Source organism: Capricornis sumatraensis, chromosome 5 (genome assembly GCF_032405125.1).
Source record: "Capricornis sumatraensis isolate serow.1 chromosome 5, serow.2, whole genome shotgun sequence".
NCBI classification, from domain to species: Eukaryota; Metazoa; Chordata; class Mammalia; order Artiodactyla; family Bovidae; genus Capricornis; species Capricornis sumatraensis.
Genome location: NC_091073.1, coordinates 77,018,792 through 77,036,393, shown reverse-complemented (window position 1 = coordinate 77,036,393; position 17,602 = coordinate 77,018,792). Strand labels below are relative to the sequence as shown.

The window sequence follows — 17,602 nt, the reverse complement described above, 5'->3', positions numbered from 1 at the left end:
GAGAATATCAACATAATTCAAAGAGGTAGAGATTGTACAAAATGGGAAATTCAGGATGGTAAAATTTAGAGCACTTATGGGTATAATAATTATTTGCAAAAATACAAAATTTTGAGAATGATATAAAGTCATTATAGCAAATCATCATATTTTTAAATTCTGGTAAAGTGATCGTTTCTTTAGCCAGAGAGACCTATAGCCTTAAGGAAGCAAAATGAGTTTGGCTTTGTGAGACATGGTTAACTCTTCCAAGTGACTAGCATTAAACTGCTGGCAGCAGTTATTCGCCTCTAAGATGAGACTAGCCTTGGAGTTAATAGATAGTAAAAAAAAAAAAAAAAAGCATAGTCTTTCCACAGGACAGTAAGACAGTAACATATGGTGATTATCAATCAATGAAAGTAGCTCACTAGGACACCCTATGTGTGTGCTTAGTCATTAACTCATGTTCAACTCTTTGGCAACCCCATGAACTGTAGCCCTCCAGGCTCCTCTGTCCATGGGATTTTCCAGGCAAGAATACTGGAGTAGGTTGTCATCTCCTCCTCCAGGGGATCTTCCTGACCCAGGGATCGAATGCAGGAGGATTCTTTACCAGTGAACTACCACAGAAGCCCAGGACTTGCTTTACCAACCATCAGATAAATAGTTTTTCCAGTTACACTTTTGTTCAGCATTTAAAATACTTTATAAAACTTCTGTGAGAATATCATGGCTCTTTCAACAGTAACAAGAAAATTGAATCACTCTTTCTGATATAATTCACCATTAAAAATGAAAGCATTTAAAAATGGGAAGCCACTGAATCCCACAGGACCCAAAGGAGGAGTTTTCCTGTGCTGGTCCTATTTGCAATTACAGAATCATCTCTGAATTAGAAGATCCTGGAATTGAATCACACCATCCCTGAAATTCAACTCAATAATTTCTAATCAATTATTAGAAGATTAACTCTGTTTATACATTTACTTTTTAGAAAGTTTAGAAATCATTCTTAGAGGCTTCTTGTATCCTGAGGTTAAGAAAAATCTTTTATGTCAGCTGTTAGGAGCTAACGAAGTCATTAAATATAACAAAGTTTAAAACTAGTTTAGCTATAGCTAATAACTAATTACTATGTATAAGGAAAATATATTGATCAATATTTCTTTAATCATTCTAATTTAATTACAAGTCATATTGATGTTAAGTCATGGCTAAACTCTTTTAGGGAATGTACTTGAGAAAAAATGCTTCCAAGTCATCTAATTTTAAAATATGCATATTTGTGGTTAAATTATTTTTTTAGTAGTGTAAATAAATGTTATGTCCATAGCTTATGACATCTGAAATGTTCTCTCTGGCCAAAATAACGTGTGTGAGGTACCTGCATGCCCATCTCACCTATGACAACTGCATCTTTAGTTTTCCTTTGCACCAGAGGTTCTGCTCTCAGAGTTTAGGCTCAGTGCTGAGAGTCCTTAACCTAAATCTCCCCGTCAGTGCAGCAGAAGCACATACATACAGATTCTAACATATGGGTAGTCGCATCTGCCAAACATTCCTATCATTGTAGCAGGAGTCCCTCAGGGACCAACTAAAGGTCTTTAATTGATAGTCTGCCCTTCAGCTGGCCTTAAAATGATTACTGGGTTTCTTTACTGGACAAATACCTCCCCATCTCCTCAGAGTCATGGAAAATGCCTGAAACTTCAATTTGAAATTAAGGGTGATAAACCTAAGAGCTTAGGTGACAACTATAAATAGATCAACTTAAAAAATTCCTTTATAAAAGCATCTTCATAGGCCATATGACTTCATTACTATCTAGGTGACTAAGTATTCTTCCCATATCCAAGAAGTTCTAGAAAAGCTACTATAGTGAGAATTCAAGATAGAAAGCCTGTTTCTGTAACATAAGGAAAAGATGTAAATAAGAAAGACATTTTGGAAAAGAAGTACTGCTGCTGAGTTGTTCTCCTTAAAATAAAAAGAGAGAGAGATTTTAAATAGCCTTTGTATAGATTACTTGGCTACTTTGTATAGATTCCATGGCTATTGCTTGTATTTCATCTCAAAGACAGCCTCAAAAACAAAGATATTCTAAAAGCTATTTGAAAAAAAGATTCATCACTGATACAGCAGTATGGGAGGCTCTGTACTAAGGCATGCAGCAAAATTTACTGCACACCAAGGTCTGCTTTTTCTTTTCTATTTAATCATTTACTCTTCTTGCTTCTATAGAAAGAACCAAGATCTGGATGGTAATGCAGTTCTGAGAATCAATAAGGAAACTGGATATGCAGGATAAGTAAAAACAGATTAGTCCCTTTGTTCATCTTTTCTGCTGCAATAAATATATGTAATGACACTTTGGCAGTTGACTAGCTATTTTTGTGCTCCCCATGACTAAAAAAAGAAACAGTTCAAGCACTTATGTACTATTCAATTATATGCAACGAGTTTGGGAAAAATCTACATCTCATAAAAGGATATGTTAAGTAAAGGTGTCATTTAAAAAAAAAAAGTAGAAGCAGAATGAAGTCATTAAACTATAATGTACATTTTAAATAAATTAAATCCTGTCAGTAATAATTGAGATGATTGTTTCCTAATAAAGGAGGCTACAATGTTTTATAGTACCATATAATCACTTGTGGGGGTTTTTTTGGTAAAAATAAAAATTCTTAAAAGATACCTTAAGAAACATTATTTCTTTAACACATTGTGCACGTTTTTAAGTACTCAAGTATTGAGAATTATGTTTCTCATGGAGAAATCTAGAAAACAATATGAGAAAACCTGAATACAATTCAAGATCACAAGCAATTTTATATGGATGATTTTCAGGTTTATAGACACTAGTAAATTAGCATAAGCCAGGAAGGTATCCATTGTCCTGACAGTTATCACATGTAAATTTTTCTAAGTGATTTCTTATAGCTGTCCTCCACTAGTATTTTTTTTGCCTGTCATTGACACAGTCATTTTGGAAGACAAAATGATTAAGACAGGATTTTTAAGGTATATCTCTTTTTTTTAAAGAAAATAGAATTAAGCTGGAAATCTGACTTTAAAAATTGAATGCAAAGGGAATCTTCTTGTAGCACAGCCTCCTGCTGGGGGACAATACTGTGCTGAGCTAGAAATCTTTCATAAACCGCCAAACCTCAGGGAGGGGAGATGGATGTGACCAGCAGGAGAAAAGCTATCTTGTAAAAAAACACTCAGGCTTTCTCCTTGCTTCTATATCAACTTCTCTGATACTCAGTTCCCAGAAATGACCATGGCCAATTCAGTTTGCCTAAACAATATTTTTAAAGGAAAATTCCACCACCATTCCATCAAAGTAAAAGGTTCCCTCTCTCTGCTCAGTCACTCAGTCATGTCTGACTTTATAACCCCAAATGACTATAGCCTGCCAGGCTCCTCTGTCCACAGGCTTTTTCCAGGCAAGAATACTGGAACGGGTTAGTCACAATAACCTCTCCCACCCCTTAAGCAAACACGTTCTCCTCTGACACCTGATTTTCAACACACAGCACTCTCCAATCTCCAGACTTCAACCTTGACCCACTCTCCAATGCCTTCTTACCCATCTTCTTACTGCCACTATGGAACCAATTAGGACTTTGAGACAATGACCCCTGAGTGCACTCAATTCAATTAAGTGATGGGCAGTAACCAGTTAAGTGCCAGTCAAAAGTCAATACTGGAAAATGGGTGTCTCTACATATCCATCCTTAACGATTAGGATTCTGATTCAAGGACAGGTTAGGAGTGGTCACATTCAGTCTAGAAATAATTTGAACTAACAAAAAAGATATCCAGAAGTTATTACTTTGTGATCATTACCATTAGAGATAAAATAATTTAACCAAATACTATCAGAACTAATAACACTGGTGACTGGTCATGATCATTCACTGGTAATGATACAATAACAAATCATATCTCTTCCTAGATGTCTATTTTTACTTTTTGACTCCAAGGAAATCTACTTCCTTACCCATCCATAAATACAGAAGATTTACCATTCCTTTCCTAGTGTTCTAAAACTCCTACTATGGCAATTTTCCTGAGATATGAAAAATAAAACAGACCTTATACTGGAGTATGTCTTTACCATTTTTGCCCAAGGCAACTGATGCTACCAAAAAGCTACCCAAATGCATAACCAAATTTGAGAGGGATACCTAAAGGCCCATTACACAGACCACCATTTCAATTTAAAGGTAAGATTATAAAGGTGCAATTGTTAGGAATCTCCAGAAAATGAGATATGTATTTAATAAGTCTAAATAAGATACATTTCACTTTGTATGGCTATCCTATTTTACATTTGCTGTTGTTGTTCAGTCACTAAGTCGAGTCCATCTCTTCATGATCCCAAGGATTGCAGCACGCCAGCCTCCCTTATCCTTCACTATCTCCTGGAGTTCACTCAAATTCATGTGATTGAGTCAATGATGCTCTCTAACCATCTTGTCCTCTGCCACTTCCTTCTCCTTTTGCCTTCAATCTTTTACATAAATGTAGACTATATGGTAGATAGCATGGTGTAAGAGTCAGCTCCAGAGATAGATAACCTAGATGCAAACTGCAGCTCTACCCCTCCTGCCTGTGTTACTTTCAGCCAGTTATGTAACCTCTCTGTACCTCAGTGCCCTGTCAAGCAGGATAATAGTTATTTTATAATCACAGGCTGTTTGGAGAATTTAACATATATAAATTCATATGACTGTCACATCATGAGCAATAAATGTTAGTGATTACTATTATTATGATTATAATACTGATGAACCAGAGCCTATGTAATGGAACACTTCGACTAACCAAATCCTGGCATCTTTCAGCTTCAAGACAGAGAAAGCTAGCTAGCAATAAAACAGCAAACTGCATGGTTTAGACTTATTCACTGCTCCTCATCAACTCCAGTTTCATTTGTCATAAAAATCCAGAGCCATAGTTTAACAAAATCAAAACAAAATTACAATCCCAGGGTATTCTAATTAATTGAGATTTCACACTCACATTATTAGTTTATGTTAAACACACAGAAGTTCTCCCTAAACTAAGGGACAAACTTCAATTTTAATTTTTAAATGAATTGGAAATAAATGTAAGTGAAAGATGATATTCTGCTACTGCTGCTAAGTCGCTTCAGTCGTGTCCGACTCTGTGCAACCCCATAGATGGCAGCCCACCAGGCTCCCCCATCCCTGGGATTCTTTAGGCAAGAATACTGGAGTGGGTTGCCATTTCCTTCTCCAATGCATGAAAGTGAAAAGTGAAAGTGAAGTCGCTCGGTCGTGTCCGACTCTTAGCGATCCTATGGACTGCAGCCTACCAGCTTCCTCCATCCATGGGATTTTCCAGGCAAGAGTACTGGATTGGGGTGCCATTGCCTTCTCCAAAGATGACATTCATATATTTTATTTAAAAACACAGAACCCCATGAACAGTATGAAAAGGCAAAATGATAGGATACGGAAAGAGGTACTCCCGAGGTCAGTAGGTGCCCAATATGCTACTGGAGGTCAGTGGAGAAATAACTCCAGAAAGAATGAAGGGATGGAGCCAAAGCAAAAAGAATACCCAGCTGTGGATGTGACTGGTGATAGAAGCAAGGTCCGATGCTGTAAAGAGCAATATTGCATAGGAACCTGGAATGTCAGGTCCATGAATCAAGGCAAATTGGAAGTGGTCAAACAGGAGATGGCAAGAGTGAACGCCGACATTCTAGGAATCAGCGAACTAAAATGGACTGGAATGGGTGAATTTAACTCAGATGACCATTATATCTACTACTGCGGGCAGGGATCCCTCAGAAGAAATGGAGTAGCCATCATGGTCAACAAAAGAGTCCGAAATGAAGTGCTTGGATGCAGTCTCAAAAACGACAGAATGATCTCTGTTCATTTCCAAGGCAAACCATTCAATATCACAGTAATCCAAGTCTATGTATGCCCCAACCAGTAATGCTGAAGAAGCTGAAGTTGAACAGTTCTATGAAGACCTACAAGACCTTTTAGAACTAACACCCAAAAGAGATGTCCTTTTCATATAGGGGACTGGTATGCAAAAGTAGGAAGTCAAGAAACACCTGGAGTAACAGGCAAATTTGGCCTTGGAATGCAGAATGAACCAGGGCAAAGACTAATAGAGTTTTGCCAAGAAAATGCACTGGTCATAGCAAATACCCTCTTCCAACAACACATGAGAAGAATCTACATATGGACATCATCAGATGGTCAACATCGAAATCAGATTGATTATATTCTCTGCAGCAAAAGATGGAGAAGCTTTATATAGTCAACAAAAACAAGACCAGGAGCTGACTGTGGCTCAGACCATGAACTCCTTTTTATCAAATTCAGACTTAAATTGAAGAAAGCAGGGAAAACCACTGGACCATTCAGGTATGACCTAAATCAAATCCCTTATGATTATACAGTGGAAGTGAGAAATAGATTTAAGGGCCTAGATCTGATAGATAGAGTGCCTGATGAACTATGGAATGAGGTTCGTGACATTGTACAGGAGACAGGGATCAAGACCATCCCCATGGAAAAGAAAAGCAAAAAAGCAAAACAGCTGTCTGGGGAAGCCTTACAAATAGCTGTGAAAAGAAGAAAAGCGAAAAGCAAAGGAGAAAAGGAAAGATATAAGCATCTGAATGCAGCGTTCCAAAAAATAGCAAGAAGAGATAAGAAAGCCTTCCTCAGCAATCAATGCACAGAAATAGAGGAAAAGAACAGAATGGGAAAGACTAGAGATCTCTTCAAGAAAATTAGAGATACCAAGGAAATATTTCATGCAAAGATGGGCTCGATAAAGGACAGAAATGGTAGGGACCTAACAGAAGCAGAAGATATTAAGAAGAGGTGGCAAGAATACACAGAAGAACTGTACAAAAAGGATCTTCACGACCTGGATAATCACGATGGTGTGATCACTCATCTAGAGCCAGACATCTTGGAATGTGAAGTCAAGTGGGCCTTAGAAAGCACCACTACAAACAAAGCTAGTGGAGGTGATGGAATTCCAGTTGAGCTGTTTCAAATCCTGAAAGATGATGCTGTGAAAGTGCTGCACTCAATATGCCAGCAAATGTGGAAAACTCAGCAGTGGCAACAGGACTGGAAAAGGTCAGGTTTCATTCCAATCCCAAAGAAAGGCAATGGCAAAGAATGGTCAAACCACTGCACAATTGCACTTGTCTCACATGCTAGTAAAGTAGTGCTCAAAATTCTCCAAGCCAGGCTTCAGCAATATGTGAACCGTGAACTTCCAGATGTTCAAGCTGGGTTTAGAAAAGGCAGAGGAACCAGAGATCAAATTGCCCACATCTGCTGGATCTTGGAAAAAGCAGGAGAGTTCCAGAAAAACATCTATTTCTGCTTTATTGACTATGCCAAAGCCTTTGACTGTGTGGATCACAAGAAACTGTGGAAAATTCTGAAAGAGATGGGAATACCAGACCACCTAACCTGCCTCTTGAGAAATCTGTATGCAGGTCAGGAAGCAACAGTTAGAACTGGACATGGACCAACAGACTGGTTCCAAATAGGAAAAGGAGTACATCAAAGCTGTATATTGTCACCCTGCTTATTTAACTTGTATGCAGAGTACATCATGAGAAATGCTGGACTGGAAGAAACACAAGCTGGAATCAAGATTGCCAGGAGAAACATCAATAACCTCAGATATGCAGATAATAACACCCTTATGGCAGAAAGTGAAGAGGAACTAAAAAGCCTCTTGATGAGAGTGAAAGAGGAGAGTGAAAAAGTTGGCTTAAAGCTCAACATTCAGAAAACAAAGATCATGGCATCTGGTCCCATCACTCCATGGGAAATAGATGGATAAACAGTGGAAACAGTGGAAACAGTGTCAGACTTTATTTTGGGGGGCTCCAAAATCACTGCAGATGGTGACTGCCGCCATGAAATTAAAAGACACTTACTCCTTGGAAGAAAAGTTACGAGCAACCTAGATAGCATATTAAAAAGCAGAAACATTACTTTGCCAACTAAGGTCTGTCTAGTCGAGGCTATGGTTTTTCCAGTGGTCACGTATGGATGTGAGAGTTGGACTGTGAAGAAGGCTGAGTGCCGAAGAATTGATGCTTTTGAACTATGGTGTTGGAGAAGACTCTTGAGAGTCCCTTGGACTGCAAGGAGATCCAACCAGTCCATTCTGAAGGAGATCAGCCCTGGGATTTCTTCGGAAGGAATGATGCTAAAGCTGAAGCTCTAGTACTTTGGCCACCTCATGCGAAGAGTTGACTCATTGGAAAAGACTTTGATGCTGGGAGGGATTGGGGGCAGGAGAAGAAGGGGATGACCGAGGATGAGATGGCTGGATGGCATCACTGACTCGATGAATGCGAGTCTGAGTGAACTCTGGGAGCTGGTGATGGACAGGGAGGCCTGGCATGCTGCGATTCATGGGATCACAAAGTCGGACACAACTGAGTGACTGAAGTGAACTGAACTGAAAAAGTATTTATGATGTTTTTCGGCCTAAAACCTTTCTTTGTAAACTTGGATGGGAAAAAAGGTTTAATAGAACTTTAAAATCAGGATTATGCACCTCTCTGATCAGAATAAAACTTCCTTCAATGAGACATAGAATGCCTTGCAGATAATACAAATCTTTATCTTAAGGAAAGGTCACTAAAATGTATTTTATTTTACTGTAAATATAAAATTACAATCAAGAGCAAAACCCTGACTGTGAGAGACTGTATAGGATAAATAACCTGACTTCTTCAACAAATAAACTGCATGGAAGAATAAAAAGAAAGATAAGGGATAACCAATGGAATAAAAGAGAGTTTTTAAAAACTGATTTTTTTAAAAACTTAAGACTAAACTCTAGAACATACTTGGGTAATAAACCTATAAGCAAAAGTCAGGAATAAATAACCACAAAAGTCAGGATAGTGTTTACATGTTTTATTAAAAGGAGGGAAGGCCCTGGGTTTGGAAAGCAGCACATGGAAGAACAGGACAAGCTCTATTTCTTAAACTCCTGTTCAGAAGAAAATAAACACTTAGCTAAAACTCTTTATATTAAACATTGGTCCTAAAGAAACTCTTGGGTGATGTTTGGTCACATAGACCTTCGACAACATCATCAGCTGAAAGACACGTTCTTATGCCCATGAAAGGGAAAGCGCTAGCTGCTCAGTTGTGTCTGACTCTTTGCAACCCCTTGGACATGTAGCCCATCAGGCTCCTTTGTCCATGGAATTCTCCAGGCAAGAATACTGGAGTTAGTAGCCATTGCTTCTCCAGGGGATCTTCCTGACCCAAGGATCAAACTTGGGTCTACCACTTACAAATCAGAAAAAAAAAATTTTTTTTGTTTGAAATCTTTTTCAGAGTTTACCCAACAAGAACCAGTATCCTGAGATTTGTGTCTCCAGGGATTTAAAACTCTCTGGGACATCCCTGTTGACATAATAAGTTCATAATTTTTCCAGATGAATTTTTCCAAATGAATACAAAGCCAGGCACCTACCCTAGACTCGAGATTTCACCTCTTTGTTCTCAGTGCTAACCTTAAAAGCCAATTTCAGAAATTATTTTCTGTGATATAATCTAAAAGAGAACTACCTGCAGTAATATTAATCCCACAAAGCATAACTCCAACAATTCCTGTAGTAAAGACTTCTTTTACTGATAATTAAGTTTTCCCCTAAGCCAGTGACACATTTTAATGATAAATTCTGAAATATAAAAAAACCCAAATTGTATATTGGAAGCATCATGGAAAATTAAAATTATCATCAGCACTTAAAAGTTTCTCAGAGTTTTCCCCAAGAGAAAAATTTTACTTACTTTCACTTCCACAGTCTTCCCTCCATGTTCAATGTGTCTCTCCACATATTCAGAGGACAGCAAATCACTGCAGAAAAAAAAATGATAATGAAAAAGGACCTTGAATATGTAAATCACTTGAAAATCACCATTGTTGACAACGTTCCAGCATGAATGATTTGTTTAATATAGATTTTAAGGCAAAAACAAAACTTTTTAGGTCTTTCTCTCTTTCTCTCATACACACACACACACACACAGCCTAGTACTTGTAAAAGGATATGAAGCTGAACTGACTAATCCACCTGTCACTCCCTTGCTTAGCAGAGCTAATTCCACCAATAAAGTTCAGCAAGTTTAGGAAACTACCATTATTTTTAAGACATCTTATTCTTCCCTTTTTTACTTTGGCTTTTTTGTATACAAAGATTTTAATTTGAATTTTTATTATTCCTTACATCCTTCTTAGTTTCCTTTGCTGTTTCTCTTCTCCAATGTTTGAATAGTGAGGTACTCCCAGGACACAGTCTCTCCATATTCCTTGGTGCTCTTTTCCTGTCTCATGGCTTTAAGTATTAAGACACTGTCAATATCTAATTTTTTATTTCCAATTCAGACCTTTTTTTTCTCAGACTGGAGATTTAACTGTCTACTGGATGTCTCTGCTTGAATATCTAATAGGCATATCAAGCTGAACATACTAAAGTGGAATTCTTTTACCCTCACCCACTCCCCACCTCCTGTTCAGCCACAGCCTTCCCCAACAGCTAACTGCTTTGCCCCTAACTTTGAAATGATCTTTGCTTTAGCTTTATATCAAAGAGTTTTGATTTGCTACTATACCATGCCATTTCTCATGTGTTATGTAAGATATTTTATCTAACAAAATGTTTCCCCCAGAAAAAAAATTAAACAGAGGCAAGGAAGTTTAGAAGAAATGAAAAAAAAGTATACTTCAGCTTTCTAAAATAATCTTTTTTGAAATCTCTCCTAAACAACCACCAGCTTCTTATATATTAATAACTGTTAAATATTTACATCATCTTAAATATACTTATCTCTAATTCTACATATGAGAAAAAATGTCCCCTTTAGTAAGGTGCCTCAAGACACAACACTCATGAAATGTTTTAAAGACTTTAAATTTTTAAAGCACACTCACATCCTAATCTCTATCCAAGACCATACCCCTAACAGGAGAGGTACCAGCCAGATGTTTTCAAAACATTGCCCCCAACCTTACTATCAGTCTCCAACAACTTCTCCATCAGTGAGAGTGGCACCATTTGTTAGCAGAGCCAGCCAGGTTCCCTCTCTTGGGAACCTGAACTAGCAAATTCAGAAGGAAAAAAAAAAAATTACCAGATGAAGGAAAGAGAAATAGAAAATCAAAAATAAGCAGTCTCTTGAGAGAAACCGAGCTGTGCCAGTGGGTGAAACCTGTCATCTCAAACCTAGTCTCTCTCTTGGTGGCTCTCAAGCCGAAAGATACAACCAAGCCAAAGAGCTTGGAGAATAAAGAATTTATTACTTGCAACAAGTAAGGAAAACACCTTTTCCAAAGCAGTGTCTTCTCCAAGAGCAAAATTGGGAAGTTTCAAGTAAAGGGTATGTGCATATTCATGAAAAGACTTGAGAAAATTCAGCAAAGAATTGGAGGAACAGTCAATAGAGTCCACACTTCAGTTGCCAGAAGTCATGAGGGTCAGGAAAAATCAACATCATCTTTCCTTAGGTTCCACTTGATGTAATGATTGAGCACTAGCCCTACATGAGTTTAAAGTCTGCAAAACAGCTCAAGAAAGTACTTAGGCCAATCTTTACCACTGAAACAGAACTGGGAGTCTTTACAACTGATTTATTATCTTTGCTGTTGCTATTTCTCTTGCCTGAAAACAGTTTATTTTGTTTCCTTAAGATCATTATTACTGAGATCTGCTCAAGGTCAAGCACATGGCCCAGCTTATATCACAAATGGCTTTTATGTCAAAAAGCTATATCTAGTTCTTTTTCTCCAGGGACACCTCCTCCTCACCTTATTTGCTTACCAAGTCAGAGTAAGAGCCCCAAATCTCCACTGAGTAAGCCACAGAATCCAGAACAGCGCATCCCTAATGTTGGATCCTTTCTCCTTCACTGCCATGTGAGTAAACCCCCATGATGGGAGCCAGCAAGAGTAAGAGCAAAAGCAACTATGTAAAATGATACTTAGAGGGGGAGGAAATGTAGTAGCAGTAGAAGTAATAATAATAACAATAATACATTTCTGAAAAAATAGCTTTTGAGTCTTCCAGGTTTTCAAATTTCAAGGGAATAGTCTTCTTTGAATTATAAAATCAAGAAATTAAGAGAGTATGAGTCACCACAGGAATGTAATTACAGAGAAGAAAAGCCTCTGCTCAGAAATTATGCAGCTATTTCAATCAAGCCTCTATATGTAAAGTTTTTCTGGAAAGGGCGCTATGTAATTTAAACCAAAAGCAGCCCACATAATTTGGTTCTGTTTGTTTGCAGTATTGTGGAAGTCGGGTAAGTATTGTTATTTAATTATTGGGCTGAAAAACCTTCTATTTAAAATATCGTATTTTTTTCCTCTACTGAAACATAAAAATCCTTATGTTTCATCCTAACCACCAACTTAGAACCTCAGTACAAATTTTTGAAGCCTCCTAAAGTAGAGATAATCAAAATTATCTTTTTAAGTTCTATTATTTATTTTAATCATCATTGTTTATCATTAAGTAGGAATCTACTTAAATTTTTTTTTTTTAATTAAATTTTAAAGTCTTTAATTCTTACATGTGTTCCCAAACATGAAACCCCCTCCCTACTTAAATTTAAGTATAGGAAAACAGAGACTCTCCTTAACATATGGGAAATTTTATTTCATCTGATCAGGAAGAATTTACTCCATATTAACAGTTTACTCAAAACTGCTGTGTGAATGATTCTTTGTGAATTTTGAAAGACAGAAGTGAAAATCATTTCCAGTCAAATTCTAAACCCACTTATTTTCTAAATGAAGTAAGGAAATGTTTTAAAAATTCAAAATGAATTCTGGGGTCTCCTTTTTAAAATTTATTTGCATGCCATAATAAGCCTGGAAAAAGCAAAACAAATACAATGTCAACATTTTCAGTCATAATAATGATTATCCTTTGTCTAGCAGGAAACTGTCATGAATCAGGCAGCTGGTATATTACAAAGTTTTGGAATTTAAAAACAAAAGCAAATATTTTTATTTCCTATCCAAACTGCCATTGACTAGCTTTGTGACCTTGGCCAAGTTATTTAATCTTTATGAACACAATTTTGTTCATGTCTAAAATGAAGATAATAAAAATTTCCTTATAAAGTTGGTATGGTATTAAACCAAAACATATGTGAAAAGTTTCCCAAATCCTGATTTAAATTATCCCACTCCTTATGCATCATCTCCTACCCATCTTTCTCTTGAACTCTCACTTTAACTGTTTGTGTTACCAAACCCAGGTTTGGCTCAAAAGCCAATACTTGAGAGACAAGCGTTGGTTGGAAAAAAAAAAAAAGTTGCTTTAATCAGAAGTCCAGCACCCTGGGGAGAAGGCAGATTTGTGTCCAAAAACCTATTCCAAACATTCTACATGACCAGGAAAGTTTTTAAAGAGATAATCATTTGGGGAGGAGGTCAGAGTCTTCGTTATCTTCCACTGTGTGCAAACTTTCTTCAGATTGGCTGGTAGTGAGGTAACACAGGGACTTCCCAGGTGGCACTAGTGGTAAAGAACCCTCTTGCCAATGCAGGTAGACATAAAAGATGTGGGGTTGATCCCTGGGTTGGGAAGATTCCCTGGAGGGGGGCACCAGTAACCTACTCCAGTTTCCTTGCCTGAAGAATCCCACAGACATAGGTGCCTGGGGGGCTATGGTGCATAGGATCACAAAGAATCAGACACAACTGAAGTGACTTAGCATGCATGCATACACGAGGTAACACAGTGGTGTTCCGGCTTTCCAGGAATCTTGCAGTCAGTCTGAAGTTACCATCCTCCACCTGGATGAGGGCCTTAGTTCCTACAGAAGAATCCAAAGGTACTGGGAACCAGGACTGTGCCCTGATTGATTCAGCCATTTGGAACACAGGTCAAGGAGACTGAATGAAGCCCGTTATCATAAATAAGAATGGGTAAATGGAATGGCCCTTGGAGGGGACCTACAGTGTCCAGTTCCACTTCATTTGGAGATTTTTACACCACTGACCCTACCTACTACTTTTTCACTGCCATTCATCTCTCTCTTTTCCACCTAGTCTAGTTTACAGTCCATGATTTATCATGAAATCGCTCCCGTGTTCCTCTTCCTCTCTACACTATGCTCACTTGGCCAAACTTCAACCTCGGTAAAACTTAACTTTTCTACTAATCAGTCTGACCCTAAGAAGCAGAACATCCTGAATGGTCATACATCTAGCCACATAATCTATGAATACAATGGCACGTGGTCCCCCTTAACACAACACTGCCCATAAATCCACTAGTGCATTTTCCTAGTCAATTTACTCTGAGACGATCCTTTCAAATTTTTCTCTCCTAAAATCCCCAAGGCATTTCTTCATTATAACTCCCTGCTAATGACTTCACTTCTATATTCACTGAGAGAATGGAAACAGAAAAAGGCTGCTTCATCTTTCCAATCTACCAACATCCCTGTTTTCTGAGCCAGTCTCTGAAATGGAATAAGACCCTATGGGGCCTTCCCAGGACAGAACTTCCTCCATGCCCTCTGCCTGACTTGTCTTTAGAAAAACTTTAGTCAAATAATAAATATAATGAGAGAAATGATAAAATGCAGAAGCAAAGGAAAATAGTCAAACAAGACCAAACAGTAGTAGTTTAGTCATTAAGAAAAGCCAAAGACATTTAGCTCCTCCTCGAGGGCTACAGATAATATTCTGAGCCATATCCTGTGAGCTGTTTTGTAGATAATGAAATGCCACTAGGAGGAGGAAGTTAACTACATGATGACCAGACTACAGCCATGACATCAGTTGCCACAATTCTGAGAACCAGGCTTAAGAAAATCAACCCTGGAACTAAAGATCAGCTGCACCTAAAATAAGCAAAATGATGCTGATCAGGCCACTACCTGACTAATTCAAGATGACTGTCAGAGCTGACTGTGCTGTTCTGCACATAGCCCCTTCCCTCTGCCTACACACCTCTGAAACTCCCCTTTAAAAACATGCCCACTGATTAATGGTGGAGATTTGGACTTCAGACATGAGTCTGCCTTCTCTCCCAGTTGCCAGCCTCCAGAAAAAAGCAAACTTTCTTTTCTATCAACACATGCCTCTCTGGTATTGGCTGTTGAGTTGCTAGTGAAATAGAAATTGCCAGGCAGTCAGTGCAGGACCCTCAGACCTCTGTTTTATTTTCAATAAACATCTCACTCCATTAAACTAAAATTATACCCTTTGTTGAGAATTCCTGGAATGTGTCCTTGGTCTGATAAATTATCAGCATTCAGATCCAGGGAAGGGCAGTAATTAACTTCTGTTCCATATGGGTGATCATTAATCTTTAGCCCATACTTCTGGTCCATTGTAAAATGGCCAGTGGGCATGAAAAAGGGTGGCGACTTAATCTGAGGATCAAGAAAAGCAATAAAGATGTTAAACATCTTGATGTTTAAACTGATTGGTTAAAAATGACATATTTTAAGGACAGGAGCCAACCAAAACTGTACAGATTAATACTGGTAAGGATATAAACTGCTGTAAGTCCCACCTTGGGGGGACTCTTTACCCTTCTCAGTGTCTATGCTGACAGCTTTGTACTTTCCTTCTCTTTAATAAATCCTATTCTCTTGTTTGGGAAGTTCATTCTTTGGCTCCGTGAATAAGAACTCAATATAGTTAATGCCTAACTCTCTCAGATAAAACCCAGTATTCAAGTCTCCATTCTAAATGTATCCTACTAATAACTTCACAGTGAAGAAAACTGGGGGACATCAACCTTAACTGAGTGATAATAGCTAACATTGTCAATAACAGAAGAAACCAAAATCATGAGCCCCTGCAGTGATGCACTGAGGAGGCATCATTACAGTATTCCCACTAAATATGCATAAGAAAGAAACAAATGAATAGAGAAATCCAAATCAGCAATAGATTTTCAACGAAATAGCCTCAGAGAAAAGATCTAATCCAAAATTCCATCCAAATGTGATCTCAAGGTCAAGATAAAATCAAAGGTATGATAGTAAGACCCTTTGATAAGACCTCAGAAGGTCTTAGAGTTATTTTGCTTAAACTATATCATCGATATTTTTAAAGTTTCTAATATTTTTAAGAGCCTGTCTATTAGATTTTCAGCTATAGCAAAAAGTTTCTAAGAATCTCAAGGTATGACTCATAGATATTCTCACCTAAACAAAAAGACTTCCAAGAATCTTAAGGGCATTTTAACTCAAAGTTCTAAGTAGAGAAAGGCCTGTCTCAAGACTTGTGGATTTGGTACGTCTTATATGGTTTTTCCAGTAGTCATGTATGGATGTGAGAGTTAGACTGTGAAGAAGGCTAAGTGCCGAAGAATTGATGCTTTTGAACTGTGGTGTTGGAGAAGACTCTTGAGAGTCCCTTGACTGCAAGGAGATCCAACCAGTCCATTCTGAAGGAGATCAACCCTGGGATTTCTTTGGAAGGAATGATGCTAAAGCTGAAGCTCCAGTACTTTGGCCACCTCATGCGAAGAGTTGACTCATTGGAAAAGACTCTGATGCTGGGAGGGATTGAGGGCAAGAGGAGAAGGGGACGACAGAGGATGAAATAGCTGGATGGCATCACTGACTCGATGGACGTGAGTCTGAGTGAACTCTGGGAGTTGGTGATGGATAGGGAGGCCTGGCATGCTGCGATTCATGGGGTCGCAAAGAGTTGGACACAACTGAGCGGCTGAACTGATAGGATAAATACCGATAAGATTCACATGAAACCCTCCAAAAAACCACTGCCAGCTTGGATTAAAACACACAAGTTAATTCAAGTCTTTTACAGCCAGGAAGCAGACCTAGAAAGATACTTAGATTAAGGCCTGGGTCATTTCTCATGGAAAGAAAATGGTGATGTAAACGTTGGAGCCAAGAACCATAGGCAACCACTACCAAGAAGATGAACAGAGCTTTAATCAACATATAATCCCTTTCCCAAAACTGGGGAACTGGTGACTATCAGAATTTCAATGGAACAGTGATAGCTGGGTATCTCCTATTCCTTTGGTTTTTAAATAGCAATATCTACTGAAATCATCCTATCCTTATCTCCCACTGTATATTAGTGTATGTGGAATAGGTAACTTTGTCCTTTTAGTTCAAAGGCCTGTATCTGTCTCACCTCAGCTACAAATGTTTAATGAGAATGAGATGTTAAGAATTTGAACCTTGAGTTTGAGCCTGATAGCATAATGGAATGAGATCCTTCAGGAGTCTTTGAAGGAATATGTGCATTTTACATATGTGAGAAATGTAAATAATTTGTGGTCAGATGATAGACTGTGGTTGAACAAAGATGTCTACAAACTCTTTGTCACTCCTCTCATGGTAAAGTGGAGATCATTTCTCCTCTCCTTGCATCTGAGCTGGTCCTAGAACAAACACAATGAGACAGAAGTGATATTGTATAACACCTGAGAGCTGCAGCTTTCACTTCCATGCATATGGAACTCTCCATCTTTGAATATTTGAATCCATTCACCATGCTGTGAGGAAGTTTAAGTAGCCATACAACAAGACCCTTGTAGAGTTTCTAGCTGACAGCC

The 17,602-nt window shown here is 38.1% G+C and overlaps 1 protein-coding gene across 1 annotated transcript in view; it reads right to left on the bottom strand.

Annotated features, from left to right (window-relative positions):
• Positions 1-17,602, bottom strand: part of ADAM22 (ADAM metallopeptidase domain 22) — a 230,760-nt gene that overhangs the window by 104,137 nt on the left and 109,021 nt on the right. Inside the window, exon 4 of the mRNA XM_068973408.1 lies at positions 9,831-9,897. Coding sequence (XP_068829509.1) covers positions 9,831-9,897 — 67 coding nt within the window. The remainder of the gene's footprint in view (positions 1-9,830; positions 9,898-17,602) is intronic.